The following is a 20,423-nucleotide window of genomic DNA, read 5'->3' on the forward strand; positions in this document are numbered from 1 at the left end:
GCGGCCTCTTCCGCCCACTGGCGGGGTGGTGGTGCCGCGGTACGCCCCGCGGCCGCTCAGCGCTGCCTGGCCCGACCTGACCCGATCGGGCCTGGGCTGCTTGGCACGTTCGCGGCGTCGCAAACGCCGCGCTGCAGCCGCGGGAAGGCCGATCTGGCGGCGGCACCCACGCCGCCGTCGCGCGCAGCTCACCTCCCGGCTCCCGCTGTTGGCTGCCGGCGTTTTTGTCGGGGCCGTTGGCGCGTTGGTGGCAAAACTGGGCGTGGCGTGTTGCCTCTGATCAAACACGCGCCTCTCAGCGGCGGGCCGGGGCCGGGGACGGGGACAGGGACGGGGGCGGCGGCGGCGGAGCGTCGCGCCTCGAGCACCGCCCATCGGTCTCGAGCTAGCTGCTGCGCCGCCGCTCAGACGTCTTCTGAGCAGTGCCACTGTGGCGAGCGCCGGCCAATGTGCGTTGCTTCACAATGCGGCTGTGTGTGCTGACCCGGTGCCAACGGCCGACCGCCGGCTGTGTGTGCACTGTACTGCCCTGGGCAGCTGACGCCGCGACGTGTGGCGACGGTACGCGCGCCCCGGGCTCTCATCGGCACGTGGGCTGCAGCCTCGCCTGCAGACTGTGCACAGGACTTCTCAGCGACCGTCAGCGCCGCGGGCGAACGTGGTATCCGTGTTTACATTCCGCAGGTTAATGGGGGCCCACAGGCCCGGGTCATGCGTGTTTACACAAAGCGGCCGGCGGTGTGCACATGGTCGTGGTCGCTGGCCTCGGCTGGCCCGCTGACCCCGGCGCTGCTGCCGCTGATCTATCAGCGGGCGCGCCGCGGCAGTGCGACGAGAGACGGCGCCGGTGCGCGCCACTCGGGAGGCGTTACTTCGCCGATAGAACATCGAACCGGGCACTGAGCTCGCGCCATCCATTTACGGCCGGCGCCAGATTCGCCCGACCTTTCCGCAAAAGACGCTGAGTGGTATAGATGGGCTCTCCCGCACCGAGAGCGGGGAAATTCAGTGGGGCTCGTTTGTTGCCAGTTTGGCCGCGCTTATGTGGGTCAGACCTGCTGACCTGCTGCGTGAATGGCGCGGCGGGCGCTGCGGCTCAGCCCTGCAGAGCGGCCGCAGCCGGCGATGCCTGTGACGCGCACCGGTAATCGGATGCCGCACGCGGCCACTTGAAGAGCTCAGTCGTCCGGCGTTACTGCCGTCTCCGCGGAGCCGCCCTCGCACGGCGGTCGGCTCCCCGCATTCCTCGCCCCCTCCCCCAGCGTGGCCCGCAGCGGTGGATGTCCCGCCGCCGCCGCCGTCGCCGCCGTCTGGGTGTGACGCTGCTCGCTCGCCTGGTCGCCCGGCCGGCGGGCCGGCGGACAGAGCCTGTTTGTTTATGGTTCCGGTAGTTATGCGGCCGATTTAGACCCCCGGCCTGGCGGTGAATCACGCCGGCCCGGCCGACGCGGCACTCCCATAGCCGGCCATTGTCGTCGCCGTGCAGAGCGGCAGATAAAAAATGATCGTATGGGTGCTGGGAGCTGGGTGAAATGAGCGGGTTAAATCCATTTTGCCGTGCAACGCCAGAGGGTACTGCCGCAGGATTCTAAGTGAGTCGACGGGGAAAGGTGGGAGAGAGGGAGGCGAACAACTACCCATGTGCACCGAGGTCCCACGCCAATGCCAATGGTGGGAAGGACGCCCCGCTTCCGGGCGTATCTGAAAGGCTGGACATATCTGACCAGAAGCGTGCACACTTAATTGGCACGGTAATTGACAGCTAGCGAAGTCAGTGACCTGGTAGCCACAGGTAGCCGCGTCACAACAAATCCTCACCTGAGGCCTACAGTCGTTCGTGTGTGTCACGGGTGAGTTCATTTGCGACGGAAGTCATCCGTAACGTGACAGGTAACTGTCCTGGGGTGGCACCTGCCAAGCAAGAGCGAGCCTCCTGCCTCGTCAGTGGCTGGGCAGAGCACCGCGAGCCGCAATGGCGACGGACAAGCGGCCGCCTCTGTGCGGTGTTCCCGTGTTGGCTGGCCCGCTGCGCCGCGGCGTACCGTGCTCTGAGCAGGGCCCGCTGACTGATCCCGCGCCATGTGTCCGCAGGTGTCGCGTGGGCGCTGCGCGCGGGATGGCCGGCCCGCACTGGCCGCCGTGGGCCCTCTGCGCCACGCTGCTGGCGACGCTGGCGCCGGCCGCCGCCCGCGCCAGCTACATAGTGAAGGAGTTCAGTGACAGCTTCGTGACGGACAAGCTGAACCACATGGTGGTAGACGAGCACACCGGCCGCGTGTACGTGGGCGCCATTAACCGACTGTACCAGCTGAGCCGCGACCTGGACCTGGTCATCTCGGTGGAGACGGGGCCCGAGGACGACGACCCCGAGTGCTCGCCGGCCAACGAGTGCCCGGCGTACGTGGTGAAGCGGCCGACGGACAACGTCAACAAGGCGCTGGTGATCGACAAGACGCACGGCACGCTGATCGTGTGCGGCTCGCTCTTCCAGGGACGCTGCCAGGTGCGCAACCTGCACAATGTGAGCGTGGTGGAGCGCCAGGCCGAGGAGGCGGTGGTGGCGAACAACGAGACGGCTTCGACGGTGGCATTTATCGCGCCCGGACCGCCCAACCCGCCCGAGACGCACGTGCTGTACGTGGGCGTCACGTTCACGGGCGGCGCGCGCGCGCCCTACCGCAACGAGGTGCCGGCCGTGTCAAGCCGCTCACTCGACCGCGACCGCATGTTCACCATCTCGGAGCTGGCCGTCACCACCGGCACGCGCATGTCGATCAACTCACTGGCGCGCGAGCGCTACTACATCAGCTACGTGTACGGCTTCGGCTCCAACGGCTTCAGCTACTTCCTGACGACGCAGAGCGCGGCGCAGCACTGAGACCAGCCCGTACATCTCGAAGCTGGTGCGCGTGTGCCAGGACGACCCGCACTACTACTCATACACCGAGATCCCGATCGACTGCATCGACGACAAGGGCATCAAGTACAACCTGGCGCAGGCGGCGCACGTGGCCACGGCCGGCTCGGACGTGGCCACTAAGCTGGGCATCACGGCGCAGGACGACGTGTTGTACGCCGTGTTCTCCGTCAGCGAGCGCAGCGAGGGCGAGAACTCGGACAAGCCCACCAACAAGTCGGCGCTGTGCGTGTACTCGCTCAAGGACATCCGGCACAAGTTTACGCGCAACATCATGGAGGAGTGCTACCGCGGCAACGTGGATCGCGGTCTCGAGTTCATCTCGCCCGGCAAGAAGTGCGTCTCGACGGTGAGTACCCGGCCGACGCTCGGTGTCACGCTCCCCTCCAGCGCACCTCGAGCCGGCACTTCATCGGCACTACTGTCGCGCTGGTCACTCGTACCGCCTCGGCGGTCTTCGGCGGCCACTCCAGCGGCGGTGGCGATCGCCGGCGATTGCTGACCAACCCGGCCTGCTCCCCTCCACCACCCGCGGGCGCGGGCCGGCGGCGCGCGCGCCCTGCAGTCCATGAGCCGGTTCATGAGGCCGCGTCCGTCTACGCGCGCCCATTGCAGTCCCCACACGTACGCCGGCAGGCGTCTATTGATTCCTTCCTGGGCGGGCGGGCCGGCCGGCCGTTCGGGCCGGACCGGCCGCCTTTGTAGCGGCGCGCCGGCCGAAGCGGCCGCGTCCACAGCGGCGCCGCCCGCCGACGGCTCGAGATGAGGCTCTGGCCCGACCGTCATCGCCGCCAACCGCGCCTGATGACTTCTGGCGATGACGTGCGCCGGTGGCGACCGGCTCGCCGCCATCCGTCATCGTGGCAGACGGCGCCCCCCGCCGCTCTGCGCCGCGCGCCGACCCGCCGACGCTGGGCAGGGATGGGATGCGCGGTGTTCCGCGTGGCTGAGCGCCGTGTTGGTGCACCGCTCCGGGCTGCCGCGCTCGCTGGCGGCGGCGAATCGGGCCGCAGCGGGCCAATCTGGCTCGAGTGGGTCGTACCGGGAGCGCTTCAGGACGTGTGATGGTCGGCCACGCGCAGCCTCACGGCTCAAGCGAGTGTTTGGCGCCGGGTGGGGAGCGTCGTAGTCGCGGGCCAGGTTCATGTAATCGCCGTTGACTGCCGGCCGCGGCTCTATTCCGGCTTAAGCCCTGTGTGCAATGTCGCCGTCGCGGCCGGCGCGGGGCTAAAGCCGCCGGACGACCGGCCCCGCACCAGGCGGCCCGTGCGCGCTGACTGGGTGTGGTGACCAGAGGGAACGGATGGCGGTAGCGGCCGGCCGTCGCTCCGTCTCGGCGGTGGCGGGCCGGAGGCCGCCTCGTGACCGGGCGCGGGCCGCGGACGTCTCGTTAGCCGCCACGCTCGTTATGGCCACCGAAAGTCGGCGACGGGTCGGGACGAGTCCGGCCCGATCTGGGTCGCGGCCGGGAGCGCGCCCGCCGCCCGCCGAGCGGCCATTGTCCCGGTCGCGGCGCGCCCAGCGCCATTGTCGTCCGGTGCCGTTTGTCGTCCGCCGGGCGGCATGGTGGTTGGAGCCGGTGGGTTCCGAGCCGACGCTCGCAGCCAGACTGCCAGGAGTGGGGGCCCGGGGCTCTCGCAGATGCGGCGATGGGGCGCCTAGCCGACACGGCGCTGGTCCTGAGATTGACGCGTTTAGTGTGGGGCACTTCGTGCGTCAATATATTGTCGAGTTGTCTGTCAGAAGGCCACTCTCGTGGCATGGATCGTTGCGCATGGGTAGCGCAAAGATGAAATACGGGTTTCTTTCGCATTTCGGGTTGCCGCGTCGGTGCGAGACGGGAGGGGAGGGGGGGGGGAGAGAATGGCGTATCAAGTCTTTTTACTGCTGTAACGTCTCCTATGTGCCACTGGCACGAGTTGTGAGTGCTGTCAGGATTTGAGCCTTGCAACGTTCTGCAGTGAAATGTATGCTTGCCTGCTGTGACCTCCAGCCTGCGTTTCCTTGTCTTTACTGTTCGCCGCGTTCCTCAACTGGGTGGCACTCCACACCCCAGCTCTGTGGTTAATCAGCCACGGGATCACGCGCCGTGCCCCGGGCGACTTTTTTTAGTTTGCCTCGTTGTGAGGCCGCCCTCTTTGAAAGGTCGACCGGACCGGACGGCCCCCCCCCCCCCTCTCCGTCCCCCGAGACGGACGCTTTTTGCCCGGCACCGTCCCGTTGTCGCCCGCGAGAGCGGCGTGTGATTAACTGCCGGCACATTTGCATAACTGCGGCCAAGTTGGTCCGGGGAGGAGGTGGGCGGTGGGCGGTGCCGCCGACGGCGCGGGGCGGTGGATGAGCCCCCGCCTCCGCGGCCGACCAACGGGAGACAAGCGCTGTGTATGCGCCGTCCCTGCCCCGGCCGGTCGGACGGCCGGTCCCTTCTTGTTTCCTCGTACTGACCGACCTTTTCAGGGAGGGATTAGGCACGGCGCTTTTTACCCCAGGCGAGCCCATTGCCGTTAGGTATCGGCGGGCCGGCAGGAACCTGGCGCTGATGGAGCGCCTCTGAGGCCGTCACCGGCCCTTTGTCTCCGCTAATTCGGTCCGACTCGGGAAGCCATGCTTTAATGTAAATCGCGGCCACTGCTCTTCACCGTGACGAAGCGACATTATATAACTGCGGCGCGGCGGCCTCGCTAATAACGGCTGTTTTGTGAGAACGCACCTCGTCAGCCAGCGGCTCCCATCAGCTGCCGACGATGGGCCGAAATACAGCTGCCCAGTGAAAAGTGACGTCAGCTGAGGGCGGCCTGGCCTGGCCTGGCCCGTTCCTCCTTCCCTCCCCGCCGCAATATGTGTTTGTGGCGAGCCGCCGAGAGCAGAGGTCGCAATTAGCTGCGGGGGGGCCATCGCGGGCGTCCGGGCGGCGCTCATTGTCTCGCCGATGGTGAGTTATTGTCGCGTCCGAGGTCTCTGGGTGCGGGGCCGCGGCCGGCGCTCAGGTAATCTGGGCTCCGGTGGGCCAGGGCCCCCTCCACCTGGCGAAGAGCCGCGCGAACTCGGCGCTCCCGCCCTAACGGGCTACCTAGTTATGGGGGCGTTACTGCTGCTTGGCATAATTTCGACCATATTGTCGGCGTTTAAAGGCCGCCGTCGTTGTCGTAAATTCCTATGGCGATGGTATCGTCTTATGGACCTTTATCTCACTTTTGTTGCCCTACAAACTTCTCTTTGCAAACCGTAAAACTAAATTTGGGGTTTCCCAGCGGGTCGGGGACGGAATACTGATTGGAGCTGCCCCTACGTCCTTTTCTAGGTCGGGCATGTCCTGTGTTAATTGGCTCTCAGCGTAGATGAACGCTGTGAAATGGACGCCTGAATGACGCCATCTGTGTCCCTATCTCACTCCCCAAACTTAGATTGAGTCATCATGTGTCTTATTTAAGTTTCGATGAGCTCCTGTGTGATCCGGGTGCCCACGCCAGCCGAAGGTTATCAGAGCCTTGCGCCATTTCCCCATGCCATTTGGGGCCGGTGCGCGATCGAGAATCAAACGACGCCGGTCGGCGGAGCCGGGCGACTGCACCTGTTACGCCCCGGTCCGAGGAGGAGGTCCTGGCCGCGCGAATCTCTGTCACGCCCGTCACGCCTCCACTCCATGAGATCGGTTCGGGCTCCGCACGCTTTATGACTTTCTGGCTGACCATTTCTCAGTGATTCGCGTGATGCATCAACCCTTCGACGACTTCGTTTCGCGTTTGTGGGCCTTTGCTGGCGCGCTTATGCGTGGATTCCTGCCCTGGAACGCCTCACTCTCGACTTGCCGCGCAGGGAGCCGGCGAGGTCGGGCTCGGCGGCCGCCGGGTGCCGTCCCCACGCCGCAGGGCCGCCACGTGCGTGCGCCGCCGGCCTCCCGGCCTGCCTGCGCTCAGCATCCGCTGCATCGATCTCTGTCTGCCGGTGGAACGACCGGCGCCGCCGGCACGTGCCCGGGCGGTGGGCGGGCGCGGCGGGCCTGTTACTGCTCTGGCGCTCGGACGGCTGTCTTGTGCTGAAGCCCGTCAGCGGCTACAAGCCCTGAGTCCTTCAGCAGCGCAAGCTGCCTGACCCCGCTCCGCCGCCGTCCGATGTTGTACACTGCTGATCTCGATTATCTGTGGTGATGCGTGACCACGGTATCGTCGATGTCTGCTGTGTTGGCGGGTCCGAAGTGCCTGGCGGACGTCCATCTCTGTTGTACGAACACCCCTCTCGTCCTCGTAGCGATGGCGCGGCGCCGCGGAGCGATGCCCCCGCCCTACTCCGACACGGTCCCTGGGACGCGCCGCATCACGTTTCCGAGCCGGCCCGGCCGTGCCGCGGCCACCGGCGCGGCGACCGTTCGCTGCGGCGGCGGGTCGCTTTGTCGATGGCGTGACACCGCCTGTCAGCCGCCGGCCGGCCGACCGGGTCGGTCGGTCCGACGCGGCGCCGCGCTGTCGCCGTGTGACGGCGCCCGGCGCGGCGCTGGCGGCGGGCTGGGGCGGCGACGCGGGGCCGGCGTCCAGCCCTGGTGGCGCTGTGGCTGGAACCCGGACTGGAACGCAGATCAGGAGTTGAGTCTGATGATCTGTGATCAGCTGTGGCCTTGCTGAGGGAATCACCGAGCCTTGGTTGTTACCCTGAGCCCTGAGCCCCCCGAATCCGGGCGCCGAAGGTCACTTTAGTACAAGAGATATATGTTTTAACTGGCAAAAAATGCGCATCAAAAAGCCACAATTACCAGTGACCATTTTACCAGTAATTTTTCCAGTGATTACCATTGTTGCCAGTAAAACATCTATATCTTGTACCAGAGTGACGTTTGGCGCCCGAATTGAACAGGTGTAGTTGTCCGCCCACAACTATGATTCCATGGTTTGTCATGGGGCACGTAAACTCATACGGTGTCAAAAAGCAACATCACTGGCACCAGTGGGCACAGCGTTTGCAACGTAAGAATGCGTACTCCATAACCAGAGAACAGAACCAAGTTCCCACCCTGGTAGCGTTATCAATGCTGGCATCACAAGCAGGCGAAGGTCGGACGTGAGGTGAGTGCGGAAATAGGGACCGGCATGTCCACCCACTCACGGACACTCTCGGGTCTGAATGGCGCACCATCTGTTCCCATCGACCGGCACCATGTCCAGCAAGCGACAACCGTGACCGCCGACCGTGACCGCGGAACCCCGTGAGACTAGCGGGGGGCCGGCAAACGCCCGGCCTCTACGCGCCGCCCTCGGACGCGGCGCCGTCCCGGGAGGCGGTTGCTGCGGTGGCGGCGACCGTCGGCCGGGACAGCGCCGAGTGGCGGCAATAAGCACCGGCCGGTGACGGCCGCACACGGCTAATGACGGGGGTCGGCCGGCCCTCTGGAATAGACCGGCCGCCCGCAGCTGACGCTGGCCGACCGGTCCGACCCGCGGCCCGCTAGCCGCCATCGGCCGGCAGGCGCCGCGGGCAGAGGAGGCGCGCGCGCGCTCACCTGCGGTGCGCAGCGGGCCGCCTCGGTCGCCGCGCGTCTCCCCGCCGGCCGGTCGGCTATCTGATGTGACGTCGGCGCGGCGCACGGCCGCCGTCCGATGCTATCGGCCACAGCCAAGGTCGCCGCTACGGGATGGATGGGCGGCCGGGATGTGTGCCGTGACGAACTGGCGGACGGGACGACCCGACGTCAGGTCACGCGGCCGGCTGACCTGACTCCTGTCCCCGCGTGCAGGGCTGTGCCCGCATGCTGTGACCGCCGTCAGCGTATCGCGACACCCGTGATAAGCTGACCGAGCACGTGACAGTCGATGCCGACGATACCAGGATGGCCGGGAAGCATATGCGCTGGGGCTTCGCTCATGATGCGAAGTCGACTCTGCGGCACGTATGTGGGTTGGCCGTCCATCCGGCGTGTGGTAACTCGTCGAGAGCCACCCTGGCGATGCCTGACTGATCTCGGGGGCTGGCCCAAGCTTCACTGGCCCGCCGCGCAACGCATTTCGGCTCTGAGCTCGCCTGCCTCGTGATGTTTGCGCTTTCTGTTGAGTGTTTGTGTGCGTGCGCCCTCGTTTTCACAGCGTCGCCTGGTCTAGACGCAATCTGCCAGATGTGTTTGTAACATACCCGGCGAACGCGGCATGTGTGCGCCGCCGTGTCCGTGTACGCGCGAACGTCAGTGCGCCGCGGCCCGGCGCGCGGCCTGAGCCGCCAGGCGACTGACGGCCGGCCGGCCGGTGGCGGCGGGCGGTCCCACAGGTACGGGACCGGGTCAGGCGGGGCGCCGCGCCGGGTCGAATCGATGCCCGTGTGCAACACACCCAGCCCCGGAGCCAACATGGCCGGCCGGGTGGGCCGCCCACGCGCGCCGGCCGGCCGCGGGCGGACCTCGGCACGGCTCGCTATCTGCCGGCGCATCGCTCGCGTTGTTGAAGCGTGCCAGGCGCCGAGCGGAGCGCGGGCGTGCCCGGCGACGCGCCGAGACGCACGGGCTCGGCCTGACCCCGCGCCGGGACGGGCGTGCACGGGCGGCTCTCGACAAGCTGCAGATCGGAGCCCGGTGCCGACTCGGATGCGACCCGCTTGGTGGACGCCTCGGAGTGCGGCCCTCGTGACACGGAGGGAGGCGAGACCCGTCGGAAGCCACACCTGTCTCTCTGCCGAGCCATCGTCAGCCGCGCGGCGGCGGCGGGCCGGCGCGAACGCACCGGGTCATCGTCCGCCGCCGCCGCCGCCGGAGCTCACCCGCCGCTCGCCGCCCCGGTCGATACGGTCCGACGACGACCGGTCAACCGGCGCCGTCGGCCGGTCAGCCGGGTCACGGCCGGGCTCTCCGGCGGGCCGGGTCGCGGCGGGCGTCCCGCGGACTGGCCGTGGCGGACGCGGGCGCGCGCCGGTGGTCTGTTTGTGCGCCCTTATCGTGCGGTAATGCGGTCAGCGTGTCGCCCGTGAGTCGGCCGGACGCTTTCGCCGCTGATCTGGAGCCGCGTTGAGGCGTCTGTTTATGGCAGTATGGCAGGCAGATAGCATCGGACCGTGCCTCACCGCGGCGGTCGGTGCCACCCCCGGCCCGCCCCCGCCGGCAAGGCTCAGCCCGGAGTGGTGTGAGCGCGGCAGAGAAGGCGCCGAGGTTTTACCTGACTCCACTGCCTGGGTACGCGTCGTCAGCTTTAGGCATCAGCTTGGATCCGACCTAACTGACCCGCCCCTCTTTTCCACGATGCTTTCATGGGAGCTTTTGTCAGGTATCTAGCAGGGGATGCGGCCGGTATACTGACGCAGGGCCTGTGGAGGAGGGCGCCACGTGAACTAACGTCGGGCCTCTCATAAGCTGCGCCGCCCGCGTGGGTGTGCGATTTATGGACCAAAAATGATTGGCACGCTTGTTCGCAAATGTCGCCTTTTCTTCAGCTGATTTTCGTCGAGTCAATGCGTTTGCCGTGATTGGAGGGGAAAGTACATTTGTATATACATGGTTCCCTTGAGCCCACGCCACACTCATGCTGGGTTGAATTCATCGTTTTATTCACCCTCATATTTCGAACATTTTTGAACGAAACGTTCTGGGAACGAGCACATTGTAAGCACCACCTTCAACGGTCGTTTCAGAATCCCATTTTCCAGACAAGCTGCTCAAAATTTCTTTTGATGCATCGGTCTGCAGGTGAATGCACTGCTCGGCTGACCGCTCCCAAACGCCTGGCCGGGCGGTCGTGGAGAGCGCCGGCCGGGGCCGAGGCGGACGGGCGACAGTCCGGACGGCATTCCACGCCGGGCAAGCCGTGCCCGCCGGCAGACGGTCGGCTGCCACTTGAGCCGGGGACGGTCAGCCGTCACTGGAGCCCGGCATGGGGTCGACTAGCTGTGTGACTGGAGCCGGGGACGGTCGCCGTCACTGGAGCCGGGGCGGTCAGCCATCACTGGAGCCGGGGACGGCCAGCCATCACTGGAGCCCGGGACGGTCAGCCATCACTGGAGCCCGGGACGGTCAGCGTCACTGGAGCCGGAGACGGTCAGCCATCACTGGAGCCCGGGACGATCAGCCATCACTGGAGCCGGGGCGGTCAGCCATCACTGGAGCCGGGGACGGCCAGCCATCACTGGAGCCCGGGACGGTCAGCCATCACTGGAGCCGGGGAGGGCCACTTGTCACTGGAGCCGGGGACGGTCAGCCATCACTGGAGCCGGGGACGGTCGCCGTCACTGGAGCCCGGGACGGTCAGCCATCACTGGAGCCCGGGACGGTCAGCGTCACTGGAGCCGGAGACGGTCAGCCATCACTGGAGCCGGGACGGTCAGCCATCACTGGAGCCGGGGACGGTCGCCGTCACTGGAGCCGGGGACGGTCGCCGTCACTGGAGCCCGGGACGATCAGCCATCACTCACCCGGGGGGCGGTCAGCCATCACTGGAGCCGGGGACGGCCAGCCGTCACTGGAGCCGGGGACGGTCAGCCATCACTGGAGCCGGGGACGGTCGCCGTCACTGGAGCCCGGGACGGTCAGCCATCACTGGAGCCCGGGACGGTCAGCGTCACTGGAAGCCCGGCGATGAGATGGCGAGCTGAGTCACTGGGGCCAGACCGGCAGGTAGTCATCTCTGTCACTGGTTCTGGGCTTGAGCGATCATATGAATCACTGCAGCAGGAAGCAGTGGACTCTCAATTCCGTCACTGGGGCCGAGCCTGGGCGGGTCATATGTGGTCATTATCACCGCGCCGGAAACCGATCCATCGGACGAAGCTGCCGCCTGCGCCCACGAAGCTGCGCTTAGTGGAGCCGAGCAAACTCGCCACCACCTACAAGGCTGCATGTTTCCGCGCTCCTGGCTCGCACCGAGCCGACTATTCAAAGGCCCGACCTTCCTTGCCGAAAACAGGCGCAGTGGCATCACCATGCTCCGAGGGCGCAGGCGGCAATGACCTCGTGCGGTCCACGTGGTCCGTCTCCGTCGTTGTCCGCACTGCCACCTCAGCTCTCCGTTCCGGCGAGGGGGGGGGGGGGGGGCATGAAGGTCGCCGGGCTGGCAAGCACACGTGGCCAGCAGATAGATGACCGGGGCCGCCGCTGGCTTGCGGTCTCGGTGGCCGCCGCTGGTCGTGGTCTCGGTGGCCGCCGTCGAGCGGACGCCGGCGTTGCTGACGTCATGCCGGCTCCAAGTGCGGGTTCGAGCAGCCGAGAGTGGGCCGTAGCCGGTCGACAGGACCGGTTCGCGGTGAGATTGCCGTGGATTTCGCTCGCTCGGTGTGTTTGGTCGTTCGCTGTCGTGCTTCATAACTCCAAGAAATGCAGACGCGGGAACGATCGTGGAATTGCTGATTTGACCTGCCATTGGCTCCGGCTGGGCGTTTATCGGCTTCCATTTACATTGTTATTTGGCGTCACTCTACGGTGTCTGGCCCTATGGGTTACTTGTTCAGCCTAGCCTTTCTTTCGGAACTTTCCCTGAAAAGCGCCATCCTGCTGCCATGCCATCGGCACGGCGACTCCCGCGCCGCCATGTACCGGCGTCTATTGCTCTCAGGGGCCCGATCCCCAGCCGGGCCCGGGAATTGCCCGACAGACGGAGAGCCCGAGCGGGCGGTAATAACTGACAGCTAAGCTGCGCAAGAGAGGAACCGCCAGTGCCGTCCGGCTGGCGGGGCGCGCGCGGCGACACGGACGCCCAAGCCTTAGTGGCACGCTGATCGGCGTCCACGTGACGGGCGATCCGTCCGCCCGATCGGTGATCGCCGGCGCAGGCGGTCTGCCGCCGTGGCGCTGTCGGTGACAGGCGGCGGCGGCGGCGGCGGCGGCGGCGGCGGCGGCGGCGGCGCGCGGGCGGCCGCCGTCACGCCGAGCGGCCTCTTCTGTCGGCCGGGCCGGTGGAGGCGACGCGGCTGCCGTCGGGCGGCGGTCGGCGCTGAAAGGTCGACGGGGCGCGCTGCTGATCCGATTGAAGGGCGCGCCGAGCGGCGAGTGCCGTCGGGACCGGGGCCGGTCGATGCCGCCGCGCCGCGCCCGCTGACCCTTACCGACTCCCGGCCGACGCTCGTGCGACACTCCCGCGACACTCCTCTGGCTCTCCTGCGACATTCCTGATGCTCCTGCGACGTTCCTGCGACACGCATTGCGATGCTTCTCCGACGTTGATGCGACGCTGATGACACTCCTGTGGCTCGCCTCTGATGCTCATCTGACACTCCTGCGACTCTTCTCCGGCGCTTACCTGACGCTCATGCGGCACTCCTGACGCTTCTCCAACACTTTTTACGCTCCTCTGACGCTCCTTCAACACTTCCTACACTCTTCTGACGCTCCTTCAACACTTCTTACGCTCTTCTGACGCTCTTTCAACACATCTTACGCTCTCCTGACCCTCCTCCAACGCGTCTTACGCTCCTCTGACGCCGCTCCGACGCCCATGCGTTGCTACCACCCGATGATGATGCGACGCTTCTGTGACAATGCTCTGGCGTTCCTCCAACGTTCCTGCGACTCTCCTCTGGCGCTTCGCTGACGCTCATCTGACGCCCCTGCGACACTGCTGCGACATTCATCACGCGCCTCCAACACACCGACGCATTGGCTGCCACGGAACGCTCCGGCTACCCTCCCCGGAACAAATCGGGCCGCGACACTTGCTTTACTAGTAACTGATATGCCGGAGCGCTGAAGATGGTGGCGCTCGCAGACGAGAACTGTCACGAGGTGACGCCGTCGGTGCGGCTGTCGTGGACGGCTGACAGGGCGCGGCGCCGCCGGGTGTCGCGCGCGCGCTCTAGAGCGGCTGCCCGCCCGAGCCGTCGTCATCGCCTAGGCCGTTGACCTTCGGGGCTGGCAGGGCTGGCCTGTGGTCGGACTGTGATAGGCCTTTTCCGATGGTATCGGCTTTACGGTCGGATCTGACGATGTGAGGCCGAGAACGAGAGGTTATGGCGTGTGTTCCTGGGTCCTGCTGTGTCCTTCATGTGACTACAGGGTTCTGGACGGCGAAATGTACAGGAGGCAGACGTAATTAACTGGCGTTCGTTCCCGAGTTTATGGCGGTTCTGATGCTTTGGTAATCGAACACGTGCCGGTGGTAAATAAGATTTTAACGGCGTGGGTTCTGTCTTTTGTGGATCCTTTGCTGCGCGATGGGGCTGGACGGCGTCGATTTGTTGGCCCCGTAAATCCTGAAGTATACGGATTTATACCAGAACTTTGATCCTCACAGCCAGCTCGAGTGACAGTACCATAAAACGAGGAAAGTGGCCCTAAAAACGTGCAGCTTTTTAACCGCCGTCGCGCATGCAGGTAGGCGGTTCGTGACTGTCGGCCACCTGTCGGCCGACATGTGTGAGTGGTGACGGAGCGGAGCTGACAGAGCGGCCGTCGCACCGTGCGGCGCCGTGGCCGCTCGCCGACCACCGGTCTCGCTGCGGCGCCGTCTGCAGGCGCTGGTATGCGTTTGCGCGCAGTCTCCCCCCCCCCCTACCGGAGTCGTGACCTCTGGTCGGAGGGTCGTGACCGGCCGACGAGCCCTGCCCTTGCCGGCCGCCGGCTGATGCGGCGCCCTCCCCGCCGCGGGAGGGAAGCGGCGCGCGCCGCCGAGCCATGTCTGGCCGGTGGGGCGAACTTTGGTGTGGTGCCCCTGTCGACTGGCACTGCGGGACGTCCGGGCCTTCTGAGTCAGGTCGGCCCCCGGATGCTCCCGCATTTCCTCCTCAGTGCGTCCGGCTTGACATTCCTGTTACGGGGCGGAAACAAAGCATCCACCCGGCTAGATGCTGCGTGAAATTGAACACACACAACAATCCAAGACAATCACCCGATATCTGCACCGGTCTTCCTCCCGTGCGCGCTTGCGTGGTCACTCGAGACGACGCTTGGAACACCAGCTCGGGCATCCGGAGAACCATCACCACCATCACCGAGGGACTGCTTGAAGTCTCAGCTCCGGCATCAGCACATAAGAACTCTGCACGGGGATGTATTCAGGAGCTGCACCCACCTGACGTGCGGCCTTCTGGCGCGTGTTCGACCAGGCTTTGACGTCACTTCCGCCACCGGCGCATAGCATGCGGCTCAGAGCCGGTACCCGACGTAATCATGACCTTTTGGGGTCTGGCCGGGTGGGAGATCGGCGGTGGCTGACTCGGCCCCGTCTGGCGACCGGGCGAACCGCATCAGACGCACCGAGTCGCGAAAACTGCCGCCGCTCCAGTCCCTGCCCCAGCGCGGGCTGTGTGGCTTCCGCCGTGACCCGGTTCAGTGCACGTCCCGACCGGTTACTCACGGCGCGGACCCCCGCCAGTCGCCGGCCGCCGCTCGCCGTGTGGCTCGCCGCTCAGTCGGTTCAGCACAGCGCGGGGGTACGGCGCACGTGGCCAGGCTCTGAGGGACGAGCAGCCCCGCCTGCCCGAACCGGCCACCGTCCTCTCGAGCCGCTCCGGCCGGCGGCTATAACGGTCCGGGTCGTGTTCATCCACGCTGCGCCATTACATCTCACCTGCCAGTGAATGGACGCGCGGCGGCGCTGGTGGCGCGGCCGCGGCGTGAGACGCGACGCGCGTTGCCATGACGACGCGCAGCGCCAACGCTGACCCGCCTCTCGTGACCGTGATGTGCGGAACGGGTGCTGGTGGCGGGGCGTGGGCGCGGGTGACCGACCGCAGGCTGGAGCCGATCGGGCGCTCGCGGCGTCGCGGCCGGACGGCCGTGGGAGCGGCGCTGAGATCTAATGCGTCCATTACGACTGCGGGCCTCATCTGCCCGCTCATCAGCCGTCTTTGAGTCTCCCATCGCCGCGTCATTGGCCGGGGCGGAGTGGCGTCGTCCGCTGTCACACGGCCCCGCTCGTGGGCCGTTGTCGCCGGCGCTGGCGGATGCGTCGCGGGTGGGGAGGGGGGGGGGGGGGGGGTCAACCTACGGCGGAGCGCGGTACTGTCGCAGCACGCCCGCCGAATAGCCGCCGCCGCCGCCGCCGTTTTTGCGATTAGTACACGCGTCGGGACGCGGTTTTTGCGTGTCGTTGGAGCACAGTCGGTCGACGTTGGCGCTGATCTGTTTTTGCCGTCGAGCGCGCCGGCCGACGGCCGCTGTTTTGATGGAGGTGCGGAGGGTAATCACCTGGCAAATGGGTCCATCTGGGTCGTGATCGATACGCTGTCCGGCAATGGGCCGGCTGTGGGGACGGCGGGGCGCCAGCCACTCGCGGCCAGCGCCGTGGGGTCTCCCTTTCCCGCGCCAGCCGCCAGGCCGGCCGGGCCGGGCCCGGCCGGGCGTTCGGTAGGGTGGGCGGGTTCGAGCGGGCCATGCTGATAAGAGACGCGGCTGTCGATGGCTCCCGGCGTTCCAGTGCTCCCTTGCGGCTGCTGGAACCTGGCTGGCGCTGACAACGCGGCCAGAATTAGCCGCAGAGCAGCGACGACCTCGCTGGCAGCCGGCGCCGGCTCCGGCTCAGCCGTGCCGCAGCCACAGTCAACGGCCTGTCCCGGACCTCTCGCCCTTTTTGGCGTCTCACCTGAGGCGCACCCGGCGGCGGCCGCCCGGCCAGAACCCCATTAACCGCGCGCACAGACCTGGCGAACAGCGTCCGCCCGTTCGCGCCGAGCAATGAGCGACGGAGGGGTCTGATTAGAGCAGCCTCTGGGAGCTGTTCCGTGCACCGGCTGTGACCCGGACAAACGCCGACCACGCTGGCCTGCCGTCCGAACCCCGTTTACGCGCGTTACTGGACCGTGAGCAGTGAACCGCGCCGCCGCCGCCGCCGAGGCCGGCGACGCATTGTCCGCTCCTGACGGCGACCTATTAGCGCCGTGAAAACTCCTGATAGATGCCGGGATAATTGGCCAATCGACGCCGGCCGGGCGCAATTAGCCGCTTGCCGTGCGTGTTTGCGGCTAATTTCGATGGAGTAGGACGCGGCTCGGCGCCGGGACGGCTGCGGTCGACTGTGCGGGGACGGGCCGCGGGGTCGCCTCCCGCCGCGAAACGCGGCCCGTTGGCGGTAAACAGGCGATCGGCGAATGACGCGCCCGGCGGAGCGACGCTGCGCCAGCCGACCACGACGCGGCGCAGCGCACCTGCCGTGCCACCGGCGGCGCCCATGACAGCGCGCGGTGACGCGCTATGGCACCTGCCGCGGCGACACGCGGCGCGGCACGCGACGAGCGGCGTCGGCGCGTGGCGGCGCGGCCCGAGGCGACGCTGCGGCCGCCGACAGACGCTCTGGCGGAGATTGGGCGCCGCGGTGCGTGACGTGCGCCCGTGTCTGGACGGCGTCACCTCACTGAATTAGGTGTTCTTGTCTTTATCTTGAGGATCGGGTGATCTTGTGGGCACTCTGTTTCGTTTGGGTGCTGTGACCCACCACCAGCAGCGGACTCTTTAACGATCCCCGAGTGCGCTCTAACGGAGTGACCAACCCCGCTGCCCGCCAGCCGTATCATTGGCAGCGCTGTCTGGCCCACCCTGCGTCCCCCCCCCCCCGCTCCGTCCCCTTGCGGCATCCGATTTGGCGATACCCATGGTGCCATCGGTGGCCGTCCGACGAACGGCGCCGCCGGCGGCCGGAGGAGGCCCCGGGCCTCCGCGCCGTTCGCCGTTAATGGCGGCGGCCGGCGGCGAAAGCCGAGGTCCGCCGACCGCCCCGGCCGCGACGAAGAGGGACGACCCGTCGGCCGGCCGACGTATCCCCGTCGGTGGTGACGCCCGCACCCACTCCCAACAACCATCGAAGGGAAGCGGGCCCGGTGAGGCCCGGTCCGGACCGGGAGCAGGCTGTAGTGTCACGCGATCCAGCGTTGCTTCACCATCTCACTCATTTTGTGAGCGCCCAAGGCTCTAGCTCCTTCTGTCGACATGCTTCATTGTGTGGCCTTCCGCAGTGTAACTCATTATGATGGGTGTTTGCCGTAATGGAATGGGTTAATTGAAGTGTGCGGCTTCCGAGGAACGACGGTAAACACGCTGACTCACGGCATGACAGTTAGAGGAGGCAGAACCCATGAGGTCACGTGGAGATTCCCAGGTAAATCAAACTGCACCATTCCGTCAGGCCTCTAGCTCAACACCGCTCCCGCCGGTCAGGTGCCAGCGGCTGACCTGCATGGGACGTGACCTGCCGCCACAGCACGCCGTCCCCCCTCGCACAGACCCAGCCAGTCGGAGACTTGCAGGTCGCAGCGGCGTGGACCCGTCGGCGCCGGCCTTAATAAAGCTCCGCGCTGCTTTACGCCGGGCGTAAAGGTGCGCCGGCGCGAGCGGCCGGCCGCAGGCGGCCGCGCCGCCCAAGCCACTGGGGCTGCGTGGACCGGCCCTGTTCTTGCGGCGGTTCCGACACCTGCTTGGTCTCCCGGACCCGGCGGCGGCTCTGAGAGCTTCTAACTGTCGCGTTGGATCTCGGCCCCGGCCACAGCATGGCGGAAGAGAGTGGTTGTCGCGACGGCCGTTGCCGTCACAACGGCCCGCCGTCATTTTTACCGTGGTCTGCGGCGGGCGTGGCGTGACCCTGGCGGTGGTGGCGCGGGCGGGTGAACGGGCGGACGCGTCCCTGCGCCTACAGTGCGCTCTGACGGACACTTCCGGACGACGTGACCGACGCCAGACCTGTCGCCGCCCCGGCGCGTACAATTAGCGCCGCTGGTGGCTGACCCGGCCGCCGTGTCGGCCGTGTCGGGCGCAGGTCCGGCCCGGAAGTGGCCTGGACGGGCGCGCTGACTGGCGGAAAGTGCCGCACCGGCGGCGCGCTGGCGCCGTGCTCTGGGTTCGCGGAGCGTCGCGCGCAGCGAAGCGGCACGCCGCTGGGTTACGGTCGGCTCACTGGCAGTGGTGCGCCGCGGCCCAGCGGGGTATCTGCGTGAAACCCCGCGTCGGATTTGGAGGTGACGATGTTGAACGCCTCCGACGTGCAGCGACGTCACCTGCCCTGCCTGGGACGGCCGCCAGTGCCGCTGCCGTCCGCCACCGGCCGGAGCGGCTCACCCCGTCGTCCATTTGTGCACAATCACTGACGGGAACTGAGGTATTTGCACAGTGCAAAAGCCGTGAAGCGCTCGCTCCTGGCCCCCCTGGCGCCGGTGATTGGCGAGGCCGCTGCGCTCGAAGGCCGCGGCTCGGGCGCCATCGTCACGCGCCTGCGAGCGGGTCGACAGGCCTGGGCGGGCCGGCTGACAGCCGCTGTCGATCACGTCCCGGGGGCGTCGCCGAGGCCGTCGGTTCGACGCGGTCGGAGCGCCGGCAGGTCACCGGCGGATACCCCGGGGACGTGCCCCGCCTCGCCGCATCGATCGGACGGGCGACCGCTGGCTGACCGCTGCTGGACAAGCCGCGGCGACGATCGGCAATTACTGGCTGTGTCCATGGTGGCGCTGTGATCCGTTCCTGGACACATATTGGTGGCGCGTTTGTTCGTTCGGACCCTACGTCTTGAACGTAAAACTCCGCTCAAGTGGAGTTTTACTCCGCTTCAAGTGCGCAGTAGGACGAAATGGAACTGAAGGATCAGACGCAACAGATCGAGCTGAAAGCTACAGAAGCGAGCAAGACAAATTGAACGCAAGGGAGGCTGCTCAAGCTCATTCCCGACGAAATGTGATACGCAGATCTGCCGGAGCAGCGCTACATTCGCCTATTAGCGCTCGGCGTGGCCATCCCTGGTGGGCGCGGTTCTCGGCGCGGCGTCGGCGAAAGGCGCGGCGGGCGGCTGGGCCAGGTAGAGGCGGCCCGTTCGTAGCGGGTGGCTCGTCGTCCGGCCATGCTCCCAGCTCAACGCGGTGACGGACACGCCGCTAATTTGTCTGCCAGCTCACGTAATTGCGTTGGTCGTACGCCAGAAGGGCGCTAATTAGGGGGCGACGGTAGCGCGGCGTGAACACCTGCTTTAAGCGCTTCCAACTCATTTAGCAGGTCAGCCACCTCGGCTCGGGATCAGGGCCAATCCTGCCGGAGCCAATTTAACTGTAATCACCGGCCTTCTGCGGGCTGCGTGCACTCGCCAGCCGGGCCCATGTGGCTGTAATTCTTTTCAAACGCAGGCCGACGAATTCCTCGCGGCCGGCCGTCGGTGATCGGAACAACGGCCGAATCTGGGCGAGCGCCGTCGTTAAGCGCTCGGCCACGCGTGCCATGCACGCACGCGGTCTCCGGGGATTCACGCGTCATGATGCGGGAGCGTGCGGCGCGTGAGACGTGACGCGGCGGCGTCGGCGCCATCCGGCGTGACCGCGAGTCGCGGACGACCCACGGCCGGGACCATCCGGAGAAGGATGACCGAAGTCGGTCGGCGAGCGGGCCGGCGAGGCCCTCAGTTCGGTCGCGGAGACCATCGACTGCAGCTTCGCCGGCCTACGTCCGCCTGAGAAAGCGGCGGAAGCGGGGCTCGTCTTTTTCCGCGCCGTCTGCGAGCTGCGTTCGAAGTCGTGGGTTATGCATGGTCTACTTGATATTCAATTGTGAGCTTCACTGAATGTGGATCACCTCAAATGAGATCATCGAGGAGTTCCACGCCTTGACTTCTCTTTTAAATATGGATGGACTTTCCTCTGCTGGTGT

At 66.6% G+C, this 20,423-nt stretch overlaps 1 protein-coding gene across 1 annotated transcript in view; it reads left to right on the top strand.

Annotated features, from left to right (window-relative positions):
* The window catches only part of LOC119107315 (plexin-A1-like), a 102,098-nt gene that overhangs the window by 44,919 nt on the left and 36,756 nt on the right, over positions 1-20,423 (top strand). Inside the window, 2 exon segments of the mRNA XM_037230739.1 lie at positions 2,092-2,860; positions 2,862-3,266. Of these exon segments, the coding sequence (XP_037086634.1) occupies positions 2,092-2,860; positions 2,862-3,266 (1,174 nt within the window).

This window comes from Pollicipes pollicipes, unplaced genomic scaffold, assembly GCF_011947565.3.
Source record: "Pollicipes pollicipes isolate AB1234 unplaced genomic scaffold, Ppol_2.1 Scaffold_6686;HRSCAF=7923_pilon_pilon_pilon, whole genome shotgun sequence".
NCBI classification, from domain to species: Eukaryota; Metazoa; Arthropoda; class Thecostraca; order Pollicipedomorpha; family Pollicipedidae; genus Pollicipes; species Pollicipes pollicipes.